Genomic DNA, 19584 nt, shown 5'->3' with positions numbered 1-19584 from the left:
TGACTCCTCACTTTAACATATCCACGAAATGTCAAACCTTACCAAAAATAAATCTCAAACATGTTAATGATGCTTTCAAACGAATATATGATATTTTTTATAGGTTATGACTTTCAAAAAATTATTACTGTTGATTAGTCTTATTACTCTTGTACAATTCATTTATTGCTAACTAACTGGCTTGCTTTCAAGTTTAAGCACCATGCCAAATTGCCATGGTATTAGTCATGCCCTAGCCGAGTGAACAAGTCATGTATGAAATTTGTGGCAATCTTCATAACCCTTAAATAAAAATAATTCTAGTGTTCGTTGTTTGAGAAACCAAAACATGTTTACCAACTAGATTCATTTATATACTTATAAGTTTTGGGAGTGGTACCAGTCACGTCAATATATTTTATATTGAATTTCTTTTATATTTGACAATAAATAGATAGGTTTTTTAAAAGGTTTAATTTGTTTCTCAAAAGAACCCAAACCAATAAATATACGAGGAAATTCTTGTTCATCGGACTGATTTGCGAAATCAGTTAATCAGGGGGCAAAAATGTCTTTTTCCTGGTAAAGTTGGGGGCAATATGGTCGCATCGCTTGTTAGAGGGGAAAACGGATGAATGACATGGCAGACGCTTCCAGTTGACATGGAAGACGTTACCATAGTCAAACTAACGCTTGACTAGTCATGTTCTAACGTCCGTCTTCAAGCTTTGTGTTCTTACGTTCTTGGTTACTTTCCCAAATTGTGAAACCCTAAGGTCGACACTATCACTGATTCTGTTGTCAGTGGCCGGAAATCTGTCATTCTGTGATTATTTGTAGGTGAAATTGAGGTTGATGAGGGTTGTGTGGTAGTCGGAATATAGCTGGAAAATTTGCGACACAATGTGGCAGTCGGAATATAGCTGAAATCTGTCATTCTATTGTTCGTCGCTGATCCTTTGAAAGTGAAATTAAGCTTCTTGAGGGTTGTGGTAGTCATCTTCCGGTCGATTACGATTACAAGGTTAGTGGTAGTACTCAATTTTGTATTATGTAGTACTCAATTTTGTATTATGTCTATTTGCGACATTTTGCTCATGCAATTGTCTGTCCTGTCTCCTCTTATGTGTATATGGTTGTAACTGGGAATTTGATTTCACTGTTAGTAGGGTTTTAATTGAATTGAGTACTGATTGTATTACCGTGATTTCGTGTTTTGGCCTTTTGTTCTTGAATTTATTATGAATAAAAAAGCTAAGCTTCTTCGAATCAAATAGGTTCAAGTGTTTATGCAACATGCTGAGATTGCAAATGAACACACTATGTGTCCATGTAAGTTGTTTTGAATCCAATTTGTGTAATGCCAACCTGTTGTCGAACTTATTGTGAGTCCAAATTGGCGCTTTGGTCTGCGTCATTAGAAGATATTCCGTAATTTATTTCTTTTATGGTTGTTTGTTCGCAATCTTTGCAATGAGTATTAATAAATTTATGAACTTTTTGTTTCATTGTTTTGGTTTGTTTGTAGTAGACAACTTTAGATAGTATTTTACTCCAAAATATGCAAGACAGCAAACAAGTTTTCCAGGCAATGTTCAAGGTAAGTTTTGAATTACACCACGATACTCTCTGGTGGTGTTTTTCATTTGTGTTTGATCGTTTGAAATGTACAGGATGATAGTTTGACTGTTGGTGGGAACATAAAAGCTAAAGGTGAAGTTTTAAAGGAGTTCTTTAAGGCGAGGTCTAAGGTAATGTACGATGTGTTTTGTCTTCCAAGATTAGGTAAATGTAATGTTGTTGTTATTGTTTCCATCTAATGTACCTGATCCAAATTCAACAGCCACCAAACCTGAATTGTCGAGTGGAGAGTTTTGCCAGAATTTGTCAAACCTTTGATTCACGTAGGAGAAGGTGGGTTGCTGAAATGGGCTTTGGTGGGCTGTTGTATTTATCTGGTGACATGCATCTTCCCAGGCAGCTGGGGTACTGGTTAGTGACCCGATTGGATCCTATTAGTAAGATGTTATTAACCCCGGATGGAAGGTGTTTAAGGTTGTCCAAAAATCAAGTTCATTGGGTACTTGGCATCCCTAATGGACCAAAGATACTTCCATCATGCAAAACATTGAAGGGGGTACAACGGGAGAAGGTAAAAAACATTATTGCAAAATACGGGACAACACGGAATAAGGGACAATCAACTGTATATGATAAAGTAGGAATTCCGGTGTACCCTGAGTTATTGGAGAGGCTTGAGGGTTACTGGGAAGAGAACGAGGAGGAAGAGTTCAAGACGCTCTTTTTATTGATTTCTTTGGAAATGCTCTTGTGTCCTACTTTGTCCACTAGACTGTCTTCTGACTTGTTACCTGCTTTGACATGTGCTATGGAAGCCGTTGATTATGATTGGTGCACTCTGGTGCTATCCAAGCTGCTTTCTAGTGTCCGTTCTTTTGCCCGTAGATTTTATTCTTATGGTCATGCCGGTGGATGTGGTGGCTGCATTTTATTTGTCTTGGTACGTTGACTGTAATATGTTTATGTCTGTAGTCGATGACATTTGTTTTTAACTGATCATTAATTTTGTTGACGGTTTGTGACAGATTTATTACTTGGACCGGCTTGATAGAGAGGCTGTACAATGGGGTGTTTTCCCCAGGTTGAAGGTGTGGTCAATGAAGGAGATATTGAGTGCTAGCAAGGAGGACAGATCACCCAATGGAGGTGATTATGGATGCAAAGGGGTATTTGATATTATCCATTAACTAGTTCGATTTACAGTTCTTTTTTTCTACCTTTATTCAGTGTGTATGGTATAACTGGTACCTAATTTGTGTGCTGATAGACCCTGGATGTTGCTTATGGTGAGATTCATCCACGGCAGGCTAGAGATACTGATGGACCCGGTGTTGTAACAAACGTTGCTATTGAACATGATATTGATTTCACACTGGCTCCAAGACGTCGTAGAGGATTGTCATCCAAGATCCCTGGGCAGGATGGTGAAAAAACATATGGACCAGAGAATGTAAGTGTTGCTGTTGATTCCGAAGGACCAAATCGAAAACTAGACAAAATAGCTGGATGTTCTGCATCTTTACCGCACGTTGGTTATGTAGACGATTGGAGAAGGTAACAACTCGTTTGCTTATGGTTGGGTTCTTCCCTTGATAAGTCCTGATCAATTCTATTGTTATCTGTGTGTCAACAGATTTCTACCCACAGGAGCTTTGTCCCTGCTAAGGAAGATGATTTCGTGTGTAAGATTTTGAATTGGAAATGTTGTTTGTACAGTGTCTTATGTCACAGTTACTAGGTTCAACAAATATTTTTAATTTCTGTTTACAGGTAATGAGAGCTTCAAACTATTTCATGATGGGTGACTGGAAATTAATTTTATCTGATGCATTTGTGAGTCTTAGTTCATGCACTTGTCTCCCTATCTATATTGACCATTTAAGTTTATGTCTTTACTACAAGTGTTAACATTTTGGTTGTTTAGCTTCAGGTAGTATCCTTCGATGGACATTCAGATTACAATACTGTGTTGCTCCCTTCGCTGTGTACTTTCATTTCCAATCCAAGATGTTCTGTGCTATTGGTTGTCTCAGAGGTCAGTATTTGTTGTTTTTCTTCAATGTATTGAATTGGTTGTTTTATTAAAACATATTACATGGTTACCTACCTTATTTGTGTACAGGACTGTGGAATAAACTTAAGTTCTGACCTTGCTATGTGCCGGATTTGTATCGCGGTAAAGAAAAACTCCGGATCTGAAATGATGTTGTTATCTGCTGACTCCATAACATCAGAAATCAGTTCTATTAGTAGACCTGTAAGTTGTTTCTGGCAACATACAATGAATTTATCACGATATATTTATCATATTAGGTTCAATCTGATTACTCACTCACAGGATACCCATTTATATGTGTGACCAGATGTTGAACACTCATCAAGTTTATCACGATATATTTGTCTCCTGCATGAAAGGCCTCACTACTTCCAAGCTGTCAAGGAACGTGTTGCTGGTACAAAGTAGTCGTGCTTAAACCAGGTTTGCAGTGGCTGAATAATTAAAAACTGCGGTACGCCCCTTAACTTAGTTGAGCCCCCCTTGATTGTGCTAATTTAGGCAGTTCAATAAACATGGTTAAGTAGGCAATGTATAACAACTTGTATTTTTATTTTATTTTTTTTATTTTTTAATAGCGATTTATTTTTATTGTAAAACTCACACACACAAAAGATGTATTTCTCTACCTTCAGTGCAATTTGAGAGCACTAATACACAAAACAGTTGGAGTGTGACTTTTAAATATGTTATTTTTCTGCACTTGAATTAGCCTATTGAAGTATCTCAAGCATATTGGGCCATAATATATTGGGCCATTATTGAATATGTTTCACTTGAAATTTTTGGTTTCGATTTTCCATCTATTTTTTTATGGAATATGAATATGGGCCAAACTGGACTATAAAGGCCATCAATTCAAACTGAGCCTGCTGAAGTATTTGTATCATCTTGGCCCATTATTGAAGTTGCTAGAGAAGAATCTCTATCTTATTGGCCATATTGACTACTGAGCATTATCGAACGACTTATTATCCGAGGATTTCTGAATCGACCATCATGGATATATTCATGAGTTTTGCAAAATGAACCAAACCCATTATTAATATTTCATAGGTACTTCTTCTGGATAACATAAACTAATGGCATTAATAATCACAAATTAATACACTATTACATTCCTCAGTGCCAAACCCATACTACATTTCTCATTTTTGTTAATTTAGTTAATATTACATCAATATCTTCACTTCAAAAAGCAATATGTCTTAGAATCGGAAAAGCTTTCAATTAACTTCATCGTGTTTTCCTTCCGGAAAACAATGATTGCGTGACCACCATCTGAAACAGTCTTTGATGACCCGTACACAGCATACGAGTGTACTCCGTTGCAAATCACACGCCCCATGTGCACAGAAACTCTGGTTTCGGTTAATATTACCACGTCCGGCATAGTTAACTCTATAGTAGCCTTGAATTCTTCCAAAAATGTTTCCTTTGCCATGCTTTTACAATTCCACACCAACCATTTGTCGCGGTTGTGGATTGATTCTACTACAACATCAGTTTTACCCACTGACATAGTAATATTAATTTTTTCCCCGTCTAAGATGTTGTTAGTGTGTAAATTGGATGAAATCGTTACTTGTTGTATTGTAGAATCTCTACTAGAAAAGAAAAGGTGCTTATAATCACTGTAACTATTGATGTAGTGATTTCCAACCGTGAGGTTTGTGGTTTGTAGCTGTGGTTTAGCATCACCTCCAAGTAAACTTGAAATACTTGGTGGGATGATTTCTTCATATCCCACGCCACCCTCACCACCATGGTTTTCGACTATCCATTTTAGTGTCGGGCGTGACTTCGTTATTATCATGGATGACTATTACATCTCCACCAAAGTTACCACCATTTGCAACTGTTTTAGCTGCGGATTTCGCATCAACAAGTTTGATGGGAACCTCCCCTTTGCTGTTCAAGATACAACTCTTTACCACAGCAAGGACACCTTTCCTCTTTGTTTTTCTGGCAGAGTCTATACGCTTCCTTTTTTTTTTTTAAGCGGACTTCCAGCTGTGGTTTAATTATCACAGCTGGAATGAGCATCTCTTTGCCCCCCTTTCTGGATCTCTGTTTGTTTATTGTGAGTTCATTTGGTTTTCCATTGTAAGGGATTCCCATCATTGTGTGGGAAGAACAAAAACAAGGCAATTAGACAAAGAAAAGTGGTTGAAACGTTTGTGATGAGGTAGTGGATTGGCTAACACTGCCTCTTAGAACAATTCATATGCCTTTTTATATAGGTGTAGGATAATCAAACTGGCTTCAAAATTGAAATTTTAGCTCCAAAATTTTACCACCAAAACGAAATTGAGGCGCCAACAAATGCAACCAATTATTTGGGTTTCCAAAACTGTTTTTGGTACTTTAGGTTACAAGAATCTTCCAACTTGTCCAGCTATAAATATAACACTAAAATACATAACTTTTTAAACACAATTCTTATAATTATCAATCCGAACAATATCAAAACATTGTAAAAAGCACACGTGTCTTACCAATAGTGTTTCCCAAATCCCTATTGTTCTTTAAAAGCAATGCTGTATGAATCCGAACTTATTGTAGATATACGAACACCTTATATCGTGATAGTCCACTAAATCTCAATGAAGTCAGTCCTTAAACACTATGATCGGAGTTGTTGAATTTTGGGGACTACCCTACCTTACTAATAATGTACTACGAGTACTATTAATTGGGTTGAGTCTAAGTATGGGGACTAACCTTTTAACATTATCACCTGTCTTTTGTACTTTCAATGTATTTTTAGTACCGTCTGGGACCTCAATGGTACAGTGTGGTGAAAAAGTGAGTCCATTGGGTGAAATAAATCAGTCCCCCTTGGGTAAATAAGTCAGTCCCTTGGGTTAGGTTAACTGATATGTCCATTTTATATAGTGTTTTACCCCCGTCCCTTGGTCGTTATTAGTAGTGTTTTTGGCTCCTTCGGGCCACTTTTATTACTAATTTGTGTGTTCTAGTGTTTTCGTAGTTTTAGTTGTATTTTACAGGAAATTGCACTCTTGGAGCATTTTCCCGGGCTTTATTGGATCGACTACGGAAGCTAGAAGGACACGGCCACTTTTGGAGCCCAAGATCGGTGAGAGCCGGTGATTAAGGGCTCGGTAATTGGGATCACGAGGCATTTGGACCATGTATTCGAGACCCGAGAAGAAATATGGATTGGGCCGAGAAATCTAGCCCAATCGAAGTCCAAGCCTCGAAGAAGAAGACCGGGCCCGATCGGGTGAGCGTAGGCTCGATCGGGCGCGGCACATCAGTATAGGCGTTGTGAAAAAGGCGGGCCCGATCGGGCGGCCCTTCGCCCGATCGGGCGCGTGTTTTCTTAGTAGATGATTAACATAGTTTTAATTTGTTTTAGCGTAGGATTTTTGTACGGAATATAAATACTCCTCCGTAATACGTTTTTTATCATCTCTCTTCTTCCCTTATCTCCTCTCTCTTAGACTTTCTCTCTCTACTTAGTTTTCTCTCTCTTAAACTCTCTCTAAACCTTTGTTCTTAATTCTTTCTTTTAATTCCAGATTTATTTTGGTAACGATTTCTCTTCCCTTAATCTTAGTTATTATTTTATTCCTTTGATCATGAGTTATTTTATTATTTTGATTAGTTTAGTTTTTAATATGTGTGAGTAGTTTAATTTCTAGGGTTTATGGGGATCTAATAAATAATATGAAGGGGTAAATTATTGTTGTTAATTATCAATGCTAGATTAATTTCCTATCGATTGATTTAATGCTCTGTGACTAGATTAGGCCTATCTTTTATGCATGAGTTTGACAATATTGATTCAAGAATCGAGAGATGAGAATTAATGTTTAGGTCTAGTTTCAATAGGCAAGTTAATTTATAAATGGTTAAGTCAAGATTCGAGATATGAGATTTAATACCGGTAAATTAATTGTGTGATTGTAATAAGTAGCGAGAGCCCTTTACAATCTGGTTAATTGATGCATTGATGATTGACTATTATTGATTATTGGTATTGCATGATAATTTCTTATTGGATTGTTTTAATGTTTTACAATTGCGGCTTGTAAAAGTATAGCAATATTAAATTGATGAATCGAGCAGATGTTAATTTGATATTAAAGGCTATTTTCAATGAGGACTTAGATCTAGTAAATTACGAGAGCCTGTTAGATCTATGTTGATTAATAAATTGCGAGAGCCTGTTAATCATGTTATTTATGCAATGTTAATGATTGATTACTATGTTTTACCCTGGAGTATTATTTATTAGTGAACCTATACCCTAGATCCTTTTATATATTGTTTTCTCCCTACTCTTATTCTTTGTAGTTTAGTCTCATACTTAATTATAAATATTGGTTACTTAAATAATTTAAATTATAATAATTAATTGGAAGTAAAAAGACTTGTTTCCCTGTGGAGATCGACCCTACTTCCCTATCTACCTTAGTTAGTGATTTAGGTATTTATTTTTGATTAGGGGATACGACTTTACCCTGTCATTAACCTTTGTATAGGTTTATGTATGAGATCCATTATCAATACAAGTAATTAAATTTTTCCCTACTACAACTATTTATATTACATATTTAAAAAAAAAATTGAAAAGTCTTCAGTTTTTGCCAACTAATCAAATACAACACACTCATCGCTATTGCCCTAAGCGCTAATATCATTAAAGTGTGTCTTGGAAGTTTAAGGTAAGAGTCGCCGGCTGATAATTTACATGTAAAGAAGCAATTACATTCTATCTTAATTATATTTACCGGTTGGATAATATAGTTTAAGAAAATGGAACATTTATGTAATTTATTTTCAAATGTTTTATTCATTGGCTAACTTTATATGTACATCATTATTGTTACTATCTTCACTTGGACATTTAGAATGTACTTTTGGGTTGTTATTATTGATACTAATACTGTTGTTATTATTGTTATTAATAGTATTGTTATTATTATTATTAATAATAATAATAATAATAATAATATTATTATTATTATTATTATTATTATTATTATTATTATTATTATTATTATTATTATTATTATTATTATTATTATTATTATTATTATTATTATTATTATTATTACTGAAACTGCAAATATGACAAACACTCAAGAAAATAAAGAATGATTTCTCATCAATCACATTAACACTCTAAGAAAAGCAGTTGTGTTACATGTCATAGACTAGAAGAATCAAGCTGCAACAAAGATAAGAATACAAAACATTATACCAAATGGTACTTTCAGAACCTGTTGGGCATCCAAAAAATATGCAACAATGCAAGTGTTAATTCAAAATAATCATAGTAGTGAATGAAACTTTTGTATTCTGCTCCTATGAAGCAAAATAAATGCAGGAATATGTATATGATCAATTGGGCAAGCTGATAATGAAGGTTATTAGAAATCATTACAAAAGCAGCAGAACATTAAAGTGCCTAGGTCTTTTGCCTTGTGCAAAATAATAAATAATTCTATGACTTACCCATCACATTTGCTTAACTTCTCGGGGATTTTCCGCATTATGTGCCAAATGCACCAACGGTGACGAGCAGTTGGCCCAGCACCAATGCCTTTCTAATGGCTGCAGCTTGGTCGGTAAGGATTGCATTGGGCGGCTTATTACTCATGCACGCCAACCATTGTCGAATTATCCAAGAATAAGTGTCCGTGTCTTCATGCGATACCAATGCACATCCCAACAAAATAGATTGTCCGTGATGATTAACTCCAACAACATTTATAAAAGGAAGCTCATACTCATTGGTCAAGTAAGTTGCATCCATGCACACCACATCTCCGAACTACTCAAATGCTGCCCTACTACGAGCATCCACCCACATGACATCTTTCATCCTTCCCTCACCATCTATACGGTGAGAGTGGTAAAAATTGGAATTATCAGCCTGCATTCTCTCAAAATACTCCATCATAGCAGCACAGTCACCACCAGCCATATTCAGCCGCGCCTTCCTCTCCTTGTAAACTTCATGTTGTAAATCCTTCACCGTAGGGCAGTTCTCACCATCCTTACCCAACCCTAAACACCCATGTATCTGTAGTACAGAGACACCCTCATCAAAGAAAGTAATTAGATTCCTTCTAACATTTGTAGTGTAATTCTTCATACGGTATTCTTTTACTAACTTGGACTTGGTAGGAGATACAAGGTGGGTATGGTCGAGAATGACCTTTCTCAAAACCCAAAGACCATCCTCATTGACACTACCATAAATTTTTGCTTCACAAAGACATTTTTTGGAGGTTCTTTTCCCGCGTGCAAGCTCATCTTCCAAGACAACTCCATCTACATCAGCACTAGTCCCACCCACATCCATAGATTTAGCCCTTTTCTTTGCCTCCCTCCTAGCTCTCATGTCTGGATGACCCCAACATTCACATTTCCAAGTTATACCCCTCCTCACCTTATCCTTCTTCGAACTATATCCTTGAGCCTTAGTGACACCAAACCCTTTTTGCTCAGCATACTGTTTATAATAGCATTCAACATCCTGCCAAGATTTAAATACCATGCCTACTCTAGGAGTTTCAACCAAAGCAAATGCAGAAACTTTGTTAGTTGAGACAATGGTTTCAATTGTCTCAATAGTCTTCATTGGAGACACCAAACCACTGGGTGGACATTCTTGCGAAGGACCTTCTCCAGAAACAATGACAGGAACAAAACAATCCGATAGTGGATCAGACTGGATATCATGCCCCTGTTCCTCGACAGAACTAAGTTGAAGATCATTGTTTTCCATAACTTATCTCTGTATTAACATTTGTATTATAAGAAATTCAAATAAATGACAACTTTAATAAGACATTTCACAAACAGTAGTTTGACCATAAGTAACAATTTATACAGTATTCAGCTCATAAGTAAAAGCAATTTATACTATATAATCATTCAACACATATAGTTAGCTTATAGGTAAAAGGAGAATAAAAAATTCAACTTAATAAAATCGGGATAATAGGAGGAAATTCAAACCCAATCCCAAATTACAAAAAGACCCAAACACGCTAACTGTATGTGAAATGCACACCACTTTATTATATTATAGCAATTGCAGCTCCCATTAGCACGGCTACAAACCAGGTACAGCTAATATTAATAAAGTTCACACAGCACTAAAATTTATCAGAAAAAGTACGATTAAAGGAGAAGAGCAAGAAATTAACTTACAAAGAAAGATGGGCAATGTCGATAGATTTTGAGCTACCTGACCGATCTACCACATATACTCTAGATTTTAAGCTCAATCGTTGCTTCCGAATTTAGTACGAAGAAGAAGAAGCAGATTTTTTCCATTTTTCGAAACACAAGATGAAGCAGATCTATGATAATAATTTTCAATTTTAAAATTCTTTCTGAATTATGGGGGATGGACGTTAGTTCAGGATTGAACGACGTTAACAACGTCCTTCTTAACGGCGCAAACAAGCCCGTTAACATGTTCCATGTCAGCAACGGTACAAATCAATAAAAATATACTACATTTGCTCAAGAGGGCCCACAGAAGCAGCTGATTAACAAGGATTGGTTAATCAGGCTGATCAACCGGGTCGGCCTCTAAAAATACATTTCTATTTTTTAGGGGCTTTCATCAAATCTTACCAATGGTAAGCCTTAGAGATAACAAATCGAGAATATGTCAAATTATTATATATTTATATGTATTTGGATTCTTAGTCCCATATGGCTTTAATCAATGAAAATTAGTGATTTTTTAGACTTCTTAAAAATATAATAATAAATAAATGGAAAAATGGATATTAAAAATCCAACCTTTGAGCGGTCTGACATTAAAAATCCAACCTTTTAATTATCTCACAAAAATCCAACTTTTATACCCGCCTTCATCTAAAGATCCATTACTTGTTGTTGAATGTGTCAATTACTAATAGGTCCATTATTTTTTTTAATTATTAAAAAACCAAAAACCAAAAAAAAAAAAACAAAAAAAAAAAAAAAAAAAAAAAAAACAGACAACCCAGCGTCCCAGCCACCCTCTCCTTCCCTGACCACCCCATCTCCACCGACCACCGCCCATTAGCCAACCCACACTGCACTTCCCCTTGTCCGTCATGCCAGCCACTCAGCTTACCCACCGTCAAATCCCCTAACCCCCAAAAATCTCCCCGACCTGCCTGAAACACAACCCGAAAAACCACCCTTTTCCCGATCGACCACTACTTGCCCATCCCACCCTTCGCAAGCCCTGACTCCCCTACCCTTCCACGAACCCAGAAGCCTAGCCCAGCTTCCATCATTAGGGGATTTGCATTGATTGGAATTGGAATCTGATTGTTTGGATTTGTGGGTGTGTTCAATCGTTGGTTTATTGATTGTTGTATACAAAATGTTATAATTGTTGGTATTTAGATATATATGGATGTATCTTGTAATGCATTGGTTAGAGTAAATACATAGATTATGCGCTTAACTTGTTCATGATTTAGACATCAGAAATGGCCATGGTGTTGGCTTATCATTGATTAAAGTGTGATCATGGTGTTATCAAGATTTAGAAATCAGAAATGGCCATGGCCATGGTGTTATCAAAAGGGAGGCTTGTTTGGGGAGACTGCTTGTGGTTGAGAAGTGAAAGTGAGAGAATCAAAAATAAAATAATAATAATAATAATAATAATAATAATAATAATAATAATTTAACCTTTTTAACCGGTTAAAAGATTTTTAATGTCAGACCGTTCAAAGGTTGGATTTTTCTTTTCCATTTTTCCTAAATAAATAAACATGATAATATGTCACAAAATTAGTGATTCAAACAACAGAGGCATCAGTACTTAGTGATTATGTTGCCCTGATCAACATGATCAGGTACATTGTGATGACATTTCCCCAAACACATGATTAGGTACATTGTAATGACATCCCATTTCATTGCAATAGCAGAGGCATCTGTACCAAAATACTCAAAATACTCAATTTAACACTGGAGACTTGAATAGATAAATGATGAAGGAATTCCAAACAAGTTATAAGATTACCATATAGAAGAAACTAACATAACCATCCAAAATTTTACAAAACAGCAAATGTATTTAAATTCTAACCTACTACAGGCACAAACTGTAACTACTTATCAACACCTCTCATACAAACACTAGCTCTGAGGTGATGCTTTGGCAGCTCCATTAGGCTGAGCAGCAGGCTGGGAAGCAGAAGCAGGAGCAGGTGCAGCAGCAGCCACCCCATTATCATCAGCTGGATAGGCAGCAGGCTGGGAATAAGCACCACCATAATACGGCTGCTGTCCATAGCTTGGTGGGGTTACAGGTGGTGCGCCATAGGCTTGGGGATAAGCACCGGGCTGAGCAGTTCCAGCTCCATAAGTAGCAGCAGCACCTGGTACAGCTGATGGTTGTGAGGGCGGATATCCAGGCTGACCAGCAGCAGGTGGAGCATACCCCCCTACCTGAGATGGTGATTGCTGAGGCTGACCGTACACTGATGGGTTTGGTGGTGTTTTCTGGCCCTGTGGTGGCCCATAGCCAGGGTATGCACCTGTCTGGGGTACAGATGGAGTCCCATAACCGGGTTGTGAGGTTGGTGGAGCACCATAACCAGGCTGAGTTGGGTATGCAGGGTTAGGACTAGGCTGGCTCCCAATGTATCCCTGTTGTGGTTGCCCAGACGACGGTGTTTGAGCAGTCTCACCTTGGGTACCATAGGCAGGAGGGTGACCATCTTGAGTTGGAGGGTTAGCCGCATTTCCATAGCCAGGAGTAGAGCCATAACCCTGGCGCTGATCATACCCAGATTGAGGATTAGCAGTCGGTTGGCCATAACCTTGGTATCCAGTCGCATATCCTTCTTGAGAGTATCCTTGTTGGCTATACCCACCAGAAGTTGGTGGCTGACTGTAGTTGTAACCAGTGCTACCAGTTTGGGACCCATTAGGTGGTTGCTGCTGCTGAGTTTGGGGTTGCTGCTGCCCATAATAATCATATCCAGTTCCTTGAGGCTGCTGAGTTTGAGAAGCACTTGACTGATCCCAGTTTTGTGGAGGATAGCCAGGGTAAGGTTGTTGATTGTATTGAGATGATGCACCAGGATAAGCTCCAGGCTGCTGCATGTAACCATAACCGGCAGGTTGCTGCATTTGAGGGGGTTGAGGAGCCCAGTTTGTAGGAGGCCGTGCTTGGTAGCCTTGCTGAGAATATCCTCCAGTCATTGCTGGATTTCTAAGGCGATTCTGCAAAGAATTTATGTTCTCATATGAACCTAGATAACATCTAGCAGCTACTACTAGCATGTACCAAAAAATGGATACACATATATAGACAATAGTCCCCCAATGTAAACATATATAAGCCATGTAAAGCAATGTCAAGAATATTAATAATTGCAAGGCAGAATATATCAGAGCAATATGGTTTAAGCACAACAGTTATTTAGCCAGAAACAAAATAAAACAATGTAGACTTTTAAAATCCAATAGATTGCAAGCTATATAGCATGTAGCTACTCAAGGAGTCAGAATTCATGAATAAGAGGGGGTTTAGACGCCTACATACCGTACTGGTTTGTAGAAGTATTGACTTACTCCAGCGGGTGCCCAACCACTCCCTATTCAAAGTGCAAGGGTACAAGCAATATACAAACTGTAGAAGTGCTAACATATGAACTAACCTAAATAAAGTACTAAAATATAAATTATCAAATTATGTAAGGAATGAGCCAACAGTTTAAAGGTTATGCAAAAGGCAGAAAAATATTATAGCAGTAACAATAATATTTAGCAGATTTAGAGAGAGTAATATGAGGATTGAACTCATGGTTTAAACAACTCACAGCCAAAGAAAGGCAATGAGACTCATAAGAAATACTTGCGTAAAGACGACATTGGATATAATTTCAAATACTGGCTGTCAGCAGATTCACAAATCAACAATAACGTTGCTTGCATGCTCACAAGCTATTCAGCTTCAACAAAACCTCCATTTTTATTTAGATGAAACCTTTGATTTCTCACACTTTGCAATCCATATCTTCAATAGTTAACAACATAAAAGTATCGATAACTTAAAAATTATGGAGTATAAGATTTGATATTTGAAAAATCAAATATATAATAAAATCAATCTAATACACCCCACATTACTATGTTTTTCCTCACGGATACGACCAAAGCAATAATGTTGCCTGCATACTCATGATATCTTTAATTATCAATAAGTTAAAATTTGACTTTTGGAGAGTATAGATTAAGACGAATCACACAAGACCTCACGTGACCTATATTTTGCCTCGTGAAAAAATCATCAGAAAATGAGATTGCAAATTTAGTGAATAGTGAAATTTTCAAGAAATTTCATCTTAAAAAGCAGAGGAAGTAAATGAAATATACCAAGAGCCCCCCCCCCCCCCCCCAACCCCCACACCAAAAAAAAAACTCCATGAAAAGTAAACAGCAGAATCTTCGATTAAAAATTGTTTTTTTTCCTTCTTATTTGACAGCTGAGCAGAAGAAGCATCAATTGTTATACCGCTCATACACTTATAGTTGGGAGTACCCAAAGAAAGGAGTGGGAGCTGCACAATCTTAAAGCAGTGACGAACAATGGGGATTAAATATGTACAGATTAAAGCTCGTGATTTAAGTAACCAATAACACTAAACACAATGTACAGAAAAGCCAGTCAACTTCAAAGACAACAATATTCATCTGGGCTGAATACCATGCAAAACTCTAGGAGATTGCCTAAAAAAAAAAAAAAAAAAACTAGCAACTAAAATATAAATGACATTATTGTCATGCATAAGAAATACCATACCAGAGTTAGGCGGCAAGAACACCAACACAGCAAAATCCATGTTGGTGTCACAAAATAATCCTACCCAGCAACACCTTCTAGTAAAAGTCAGTCAAGTAAAACAGAACTAACAACCACTTCAAAGGCTAGCACATGCTTAATCTATATCAAGATGATTTACCACAGCATAACCAATGTAATAGTTTATCCCAAGCATACAGGACCAATATTGGATAATCTATCAAATGAACTTGTGGGTGACAATGTGAAACCAGTACTTCATAGCTCATCTCATGTACCAGATGTCCAATATATCAATATGGAGCTAAAACACGACTTACAAACACGAGAGATAACTTCCTCGGAATGTGTTTTATCACGCAGCCTTCCAGTTATCTTGTGGTGGTAAATGGCAAAAATATTCTTGACATCAATCTGTCTCACAACATTCTATATAAAATATAGTACAAAACCTTGGAGCATAACTAAAAATGATCAGTCATATCTACTTTGAGAAAAATTGAATTTTCGATCAATTACTTCCCCTCCTATAATCCTTTCAAACCACACCAACCATCCACCAAAACCACAAAAAGGTGTAAGCACTCACTCCATGACAAGAACTTCAATTACTTGACAACCCAATTGATACTTATACAACACCAAACTTGTCCATCAAAAACACAAAGGCTAGAATGCACAGCAAAGAGATTAATTATTTATATATAGAAAAGGCAAAAAGATCCAACATTCCATTAAAGAGACAATGGGTTTTCCCTGTTAATAGAAGTAAGCAGATGAAGATGGATGCTGAATAAGCAACTGAGTATATAAGATGAGCATTAATCATCTATGCTCTCCATAGAGATATTATAAAGGTCACCAAAATATATATATATATATTGCAACAAGGAGGAAATTACGCATCCCAAAACACATTTTATATGCTAAATATCTATTATTGTGTAAGAGTAAAAATTATAAAATATTGACATTGTGAAAGTATTTTATAAGACGAATCCAACAATATCCCACTTGACTATATTTTGCTTGACGTATAACTCATATTATATGGTCAAACAAGAGTGATGAATAGTGCAAAAAGTCCATTGTTGCAATATTAATAGAACGGAGGAAGTATATATATATATATATATATATATATATATATATATATATATATATATATATATATATATATATATATTGTTAGGAAATCTACTATCCTAGCATTATCACATTATAGAAGCCAAAGTAAATATCTACAATACTGCAAAACAGTCAAATTATCAATAAAGCATAACAGCAGAAATTTGCAAGCAGTTACAAGAAACAAAAGTTGAACATGAACTCAATCTCTAGAGTCTAGACCAGCCTATAGAAATGAAAAATACCAGCATAAGCATTTAAATCGTGGTACTCAAATGATTAAAGTCCTCCCCAAAGGTCATATGATTTAAAGGAAGATACTTCACCACAAAAGAAAGCATAAACACACATACCTCAATGACCTCATTGACCATTTGTTTTGCAATCTCAATTTGCTCACTTGTACCATCAATCTGCACAGTTCTTTCCATAGGTGCATCACCAGGAGGCAGATGCAATGGAATAACCTGCAAGAGTATGAACAAATTAAACATCGAAGACAGATACAAGAAAAGAGATTAAAAGTAGCACATAACAGAAAATTGACAAATTGGTGCCTGCTACAAACCTGCACTCTTGCTCCAGACCTGGTTTGGATATTTTTTATGGTCTCACCTCCTTTACCAATAACCAACCCAACCTGAAAAATTAAAATACTTAGAACTATTGTCAACCAAGAAAAATTCTCTAAAATTTCTTAATAGACATAGTCCTACCTTGTTATTTGGGACCTTCAAAACATATGGTTCAGACCCTGATGATCCTGGCATTCTCCTTGAAACAGATCCAGGACCTCCAGCATCAGCCTGATTAAACATCATTGTAGATCTTTCAATAAGAAATTACTATTAATTTAGAAAACAAAATCAGAAAAGCAGTACTACTGACAACACATGACCAAAAAGGACAACTATGCAAGAGTCATTACATTAGAGTTGACTATCAAATTGTAAAGAGTTACCCCATAACAGTAATAAAATACTAATCTAGTAATCAAAAGACATACCTCAGCAAGAACCTCGTAAATTAGCTGCTCAGCTTTTGCAATTTGATCTGGATTTCCCATCAGGTCAACAGTCCTGTGTGGCAAATTTGGGTCATGTTCTGAATCTCTAGTCACCTGAATCCTTGCTCCGGATTGAATTTGGAGGTTCTTGATGGTATCACCCGCTTTGCCAATGATAACACCAACTCGTCCATTAGGTATTTCAATCTTTTTGCAATCAGAGCTACCAGAGTAGCCGTGAGCAGCACCACCAACCTGAATATTTGACGATAAAGGCTTCTGATCTACAAGATACAGAACAGTTGTCAACAAACTAATTCAACCATATAAAAGCTTTATATGATCAGACAAAAGACACATACCCAAACTTGAATTTCATTGCACAAAGAGATCAAAACCATTCACAAGTTCATATCAAAAAGAGGAAACATTTAAACATTAATCTATCCACAGTTAGATAACACTGGCAAGTGGCAACAAGATTGAGCCACACATATTCTATATGTCCTCAAATATTTCCTGATAGGCTATCCCTACTAATCTGGTTCTCCAAAATATCATGTACAATAGATGGGAGAAGACAAAGCTGACTAGCTACTATGGGTATTATAGCATACACATAGACTCCCCCAGGGCCACAACCCAAGGTTAGTACAGAATCATGCTCGACTTTAATGTCTGAAATCCACAATTCTAATGAACACACCAAACAATTTCTTCTTGCAAGACCAGGAAAAAAATAAGGTTGTTGAAATTCCAAAAGAATTTCTCAAAATTTAAAGTCAGCAGAACAAAAGTAAAGGTTCACTCCTATAATTATCTGTTATCCTTGTAAATTCTTCACCTGCCATTGTGGCAAGCAGCATAAAATATTTCTAGTGCCTAAAAAACAACAAAATTTTGAACATTGGAATGTTTTTACAAAACGAGGCATATATTATTTTCCAATAAATTAATTTAACAAAGCCTTATGCAATCCTAGTTTACACAAACGGCATATCAACAATCTATGCAGAAACACAAGAAATTAAAACAAATAAGCATAATTCCGAATAATTGATTGTGGCAAAAACACATCAGTAATAACAATTATAACAAAAACATAAATTTAGCCTTTCTTATTCACGTTCCATAAAATCAAATCCCCAAACCCTAAATTACAATCATCCAACAAACCAAACAGATTCAAACAACAATAATCACATCAACGATCAATCTTTGAAACGGAACAAAGAAGGAGAGCATGAATACCTGACAAAACACTAGCGTTGGAACCATAACCACCATTATCAAACTTCGAACGCTTAGCCTCAGCATTGAAAGCGAGAGAAGCAAGTTCTTGAATCTTCTGTTTAGCAAGCTGAAAATCCTCCAATGGCGGCGGAACGTTACCGTAAGGTGCGGCAGCGGGAGGAGGACCATCGGAGAAACCAGTAGGACGACGTTGACGCGGTGGAGAGGTATCTTCATCGTACTTTCTCTTGTGAGAGTCGTATTGAGCATCGTCCGCCATTGATGTAGAAGCTCGAAGGTTTTGGAGGAGAGAGAAAGTGAGAGAAAGGGTTGAAGTAAGGAGAGAGAGAAACCCTAATTTGAAGCAGATAGGTTATTTGTGATTTTGAGAGAAACTGCGGATTGTCGCTTTTATGGTACAAAGGTGATATAGTCCTAATAATATCTTTGTGCTTCGTAATTATATATTTATATCTACGCTGAGTCGCTGATATAGTCATATAGTCCTAATAATTCCGGAGATTAGAAAGATCTTTTCGGGCCGAAGAGTTGCGAGTTGGCAAACATGTTACGGCGTATGTTAGGTCGGATTTGTGATCAAATCGATAGTAATGTTGAAAAATCTCTCTTCTATGATTAACGGGTCTATTTTTTGAGCTATAAAGTTAAAAGTTAACCAATATGTTAAGGAGTACTCCGTGGACCGTAGTAATACTACGTATGTTATGTTAAGTTGGGTTAGCAATTGAGTCAATAATATGGATATTAAAAAATCTCTTGACCTGTTTG

General features: G+C 36.6%; 3 protein-coding genes across 4 annotated transcripts; 1 reads left to right on the top strand and 2 right to left on the bottom strand.

Annotated features, from left to right (window-relative positions):
• The first annotated feature begins 668 nt into the window (after positions 1-668).
• LOC145556360 (uncharacterized) lies at positions 669-9105 on the top strand. Its single transcript, XM_081618011.1, has 7 exons — positions 669-1003; positions 1257-1311; positions 1508-1579; positions 1653-1730; positions 1823-2500; positions 2586-2725; positions 9016-9105. The coding sequence occupies exons 3-7, from the start codon at positions 1541-1543 to the stop codon at positions 9020-9022; spliced, it is 942 nt and encodes a 313-aa protein (XP_081474137.1). The 5' UTR covers positions 669-1003; positions 1257-1311; positions 1508-1540; the 3' UTR covers positions 9023-9105.
• A 195-nt stretch (positions 9106-9300) lies between these two features.
• LOC145556359 (protein FAR-RED ELONGATED HYPOCOTYL 3-like) lies at positions 9301-12194 on the bottom strand. 2 transcript variants are annotated; one of them, XM_081618009.1, is made up of 2 exons: positions 10811-12194; positions 9301-10391 (listed from the first exon to the last, which is right to left on the bottom strand). In XM_081618009.1, the coding sequence occupies exon 2, from the start codon at positions 10380-10382 to the stop codon at positions 9423-9425; it is 960 nt and encodes a 319-aa protein (XP_081474135.1). In that variant the 5' UTR covers positions 10383-10391; positions 10811-12194; the 3' UTR covers positions 9301-9422. The 2 variants fall into 2 exon arrangements, with proteins under 2 accessions (XP_081474135.1, XP_081474136.1); XM_081618010.1 differs by having other exon boundaries at positions 9301-10276.
• Positions 12195-12598: 404 nt separating this feature from the next.
• LOC145642076 (uncharacterized) lies at positions 12599-19216 on the bottom strand. The gene is made up of 6 exons (XM_081693162.1): positions 18814-19216; positions 17563-17846; positions 17273-17362; positions 17125-17196; positions 16910-17023; positions 12599-13846 (listed from the first exon to the last, which is right to left on the bottom strand). Exons 1-6 carry the CDS (start codon positions 19073-19075, stop codon positions 12755-12757), a joined length of 1914 nt encoding a protein of 637 aa, XP_081549288.1. The 5' UTR covers positions 19076-19216; the 3' UTR covers positions 12599-12754.
• Positions 19217-19584: the final 368 nt, after the last annotated feature.

This window comes from Chenopodium album, chromosome 8 (assembly GCF_948465745.1).
Source record: "Chenopodium album chromosome 8, dcCheAlbu1.1, whole genome shotgun sequence".
Taxonomy (NCBI): domain Eukaryota; kingdom Viridiplantae; phylum Streptophyta; class Magnoliopsida; order Caryophyllales; family Amaranthaceae; genus Chenopodium; species Chenopodium album.
This window is presented reverse-complemented; position numbering and strand designations above follow the sequence as displayed.

Bases quoted from the DNA above. Each gene is read 5' to 3' on its own strand.
- LOC145556360 (XM_081618011.1), top strand. From the start codon at position 1,541: ATGCAAGACAGCAAACAAGTTTTCCAGGCAATGTTCAAG. The intron at 1,731-1,822 runs GTAATGTACGAT...CAAATTCAACAG, and splicing joins TCTTTAAGGCGAGGTCTAAG to CCACCAAACCTGAATTGTCG. The intron at 2,501-2,585 runs GTACGTTGACTG...GGTTTGTGACAG, and splicing joins GCTGCATTTTATTTGTCTTG to ATTTATTACTTGGACCGGCT.
- LOC145556359 (XM_081618009.1), bottom strand. From the start codon at position 10,382: ATGGAAAACAATGATCTTCAACTTAGTTCTGTCGAGGAACAGGGGCAT.
- LOC145642076 (XM_081693162.1), bottom strand. From the start codon at position 19,075: ATGGCGGACGATGCTCAATACGACTCTCACAAGAGAAAGTACGATGAA. The intron at 17,197-17,272 runs GTAGGACTATGT...TTAATTTTTCAG, and splicing joins TGAAGGTCCCAAATAACAAG to GTTGGGTTGGTTATTGGTAA. The intron at 13,847-16,909 runs GTATGTGTGTTT...AATTCTTTGCAG, and splicing joins TGGTCAATGAGGTCATTGAG to AATCGCCTTAGAAATCCAGC.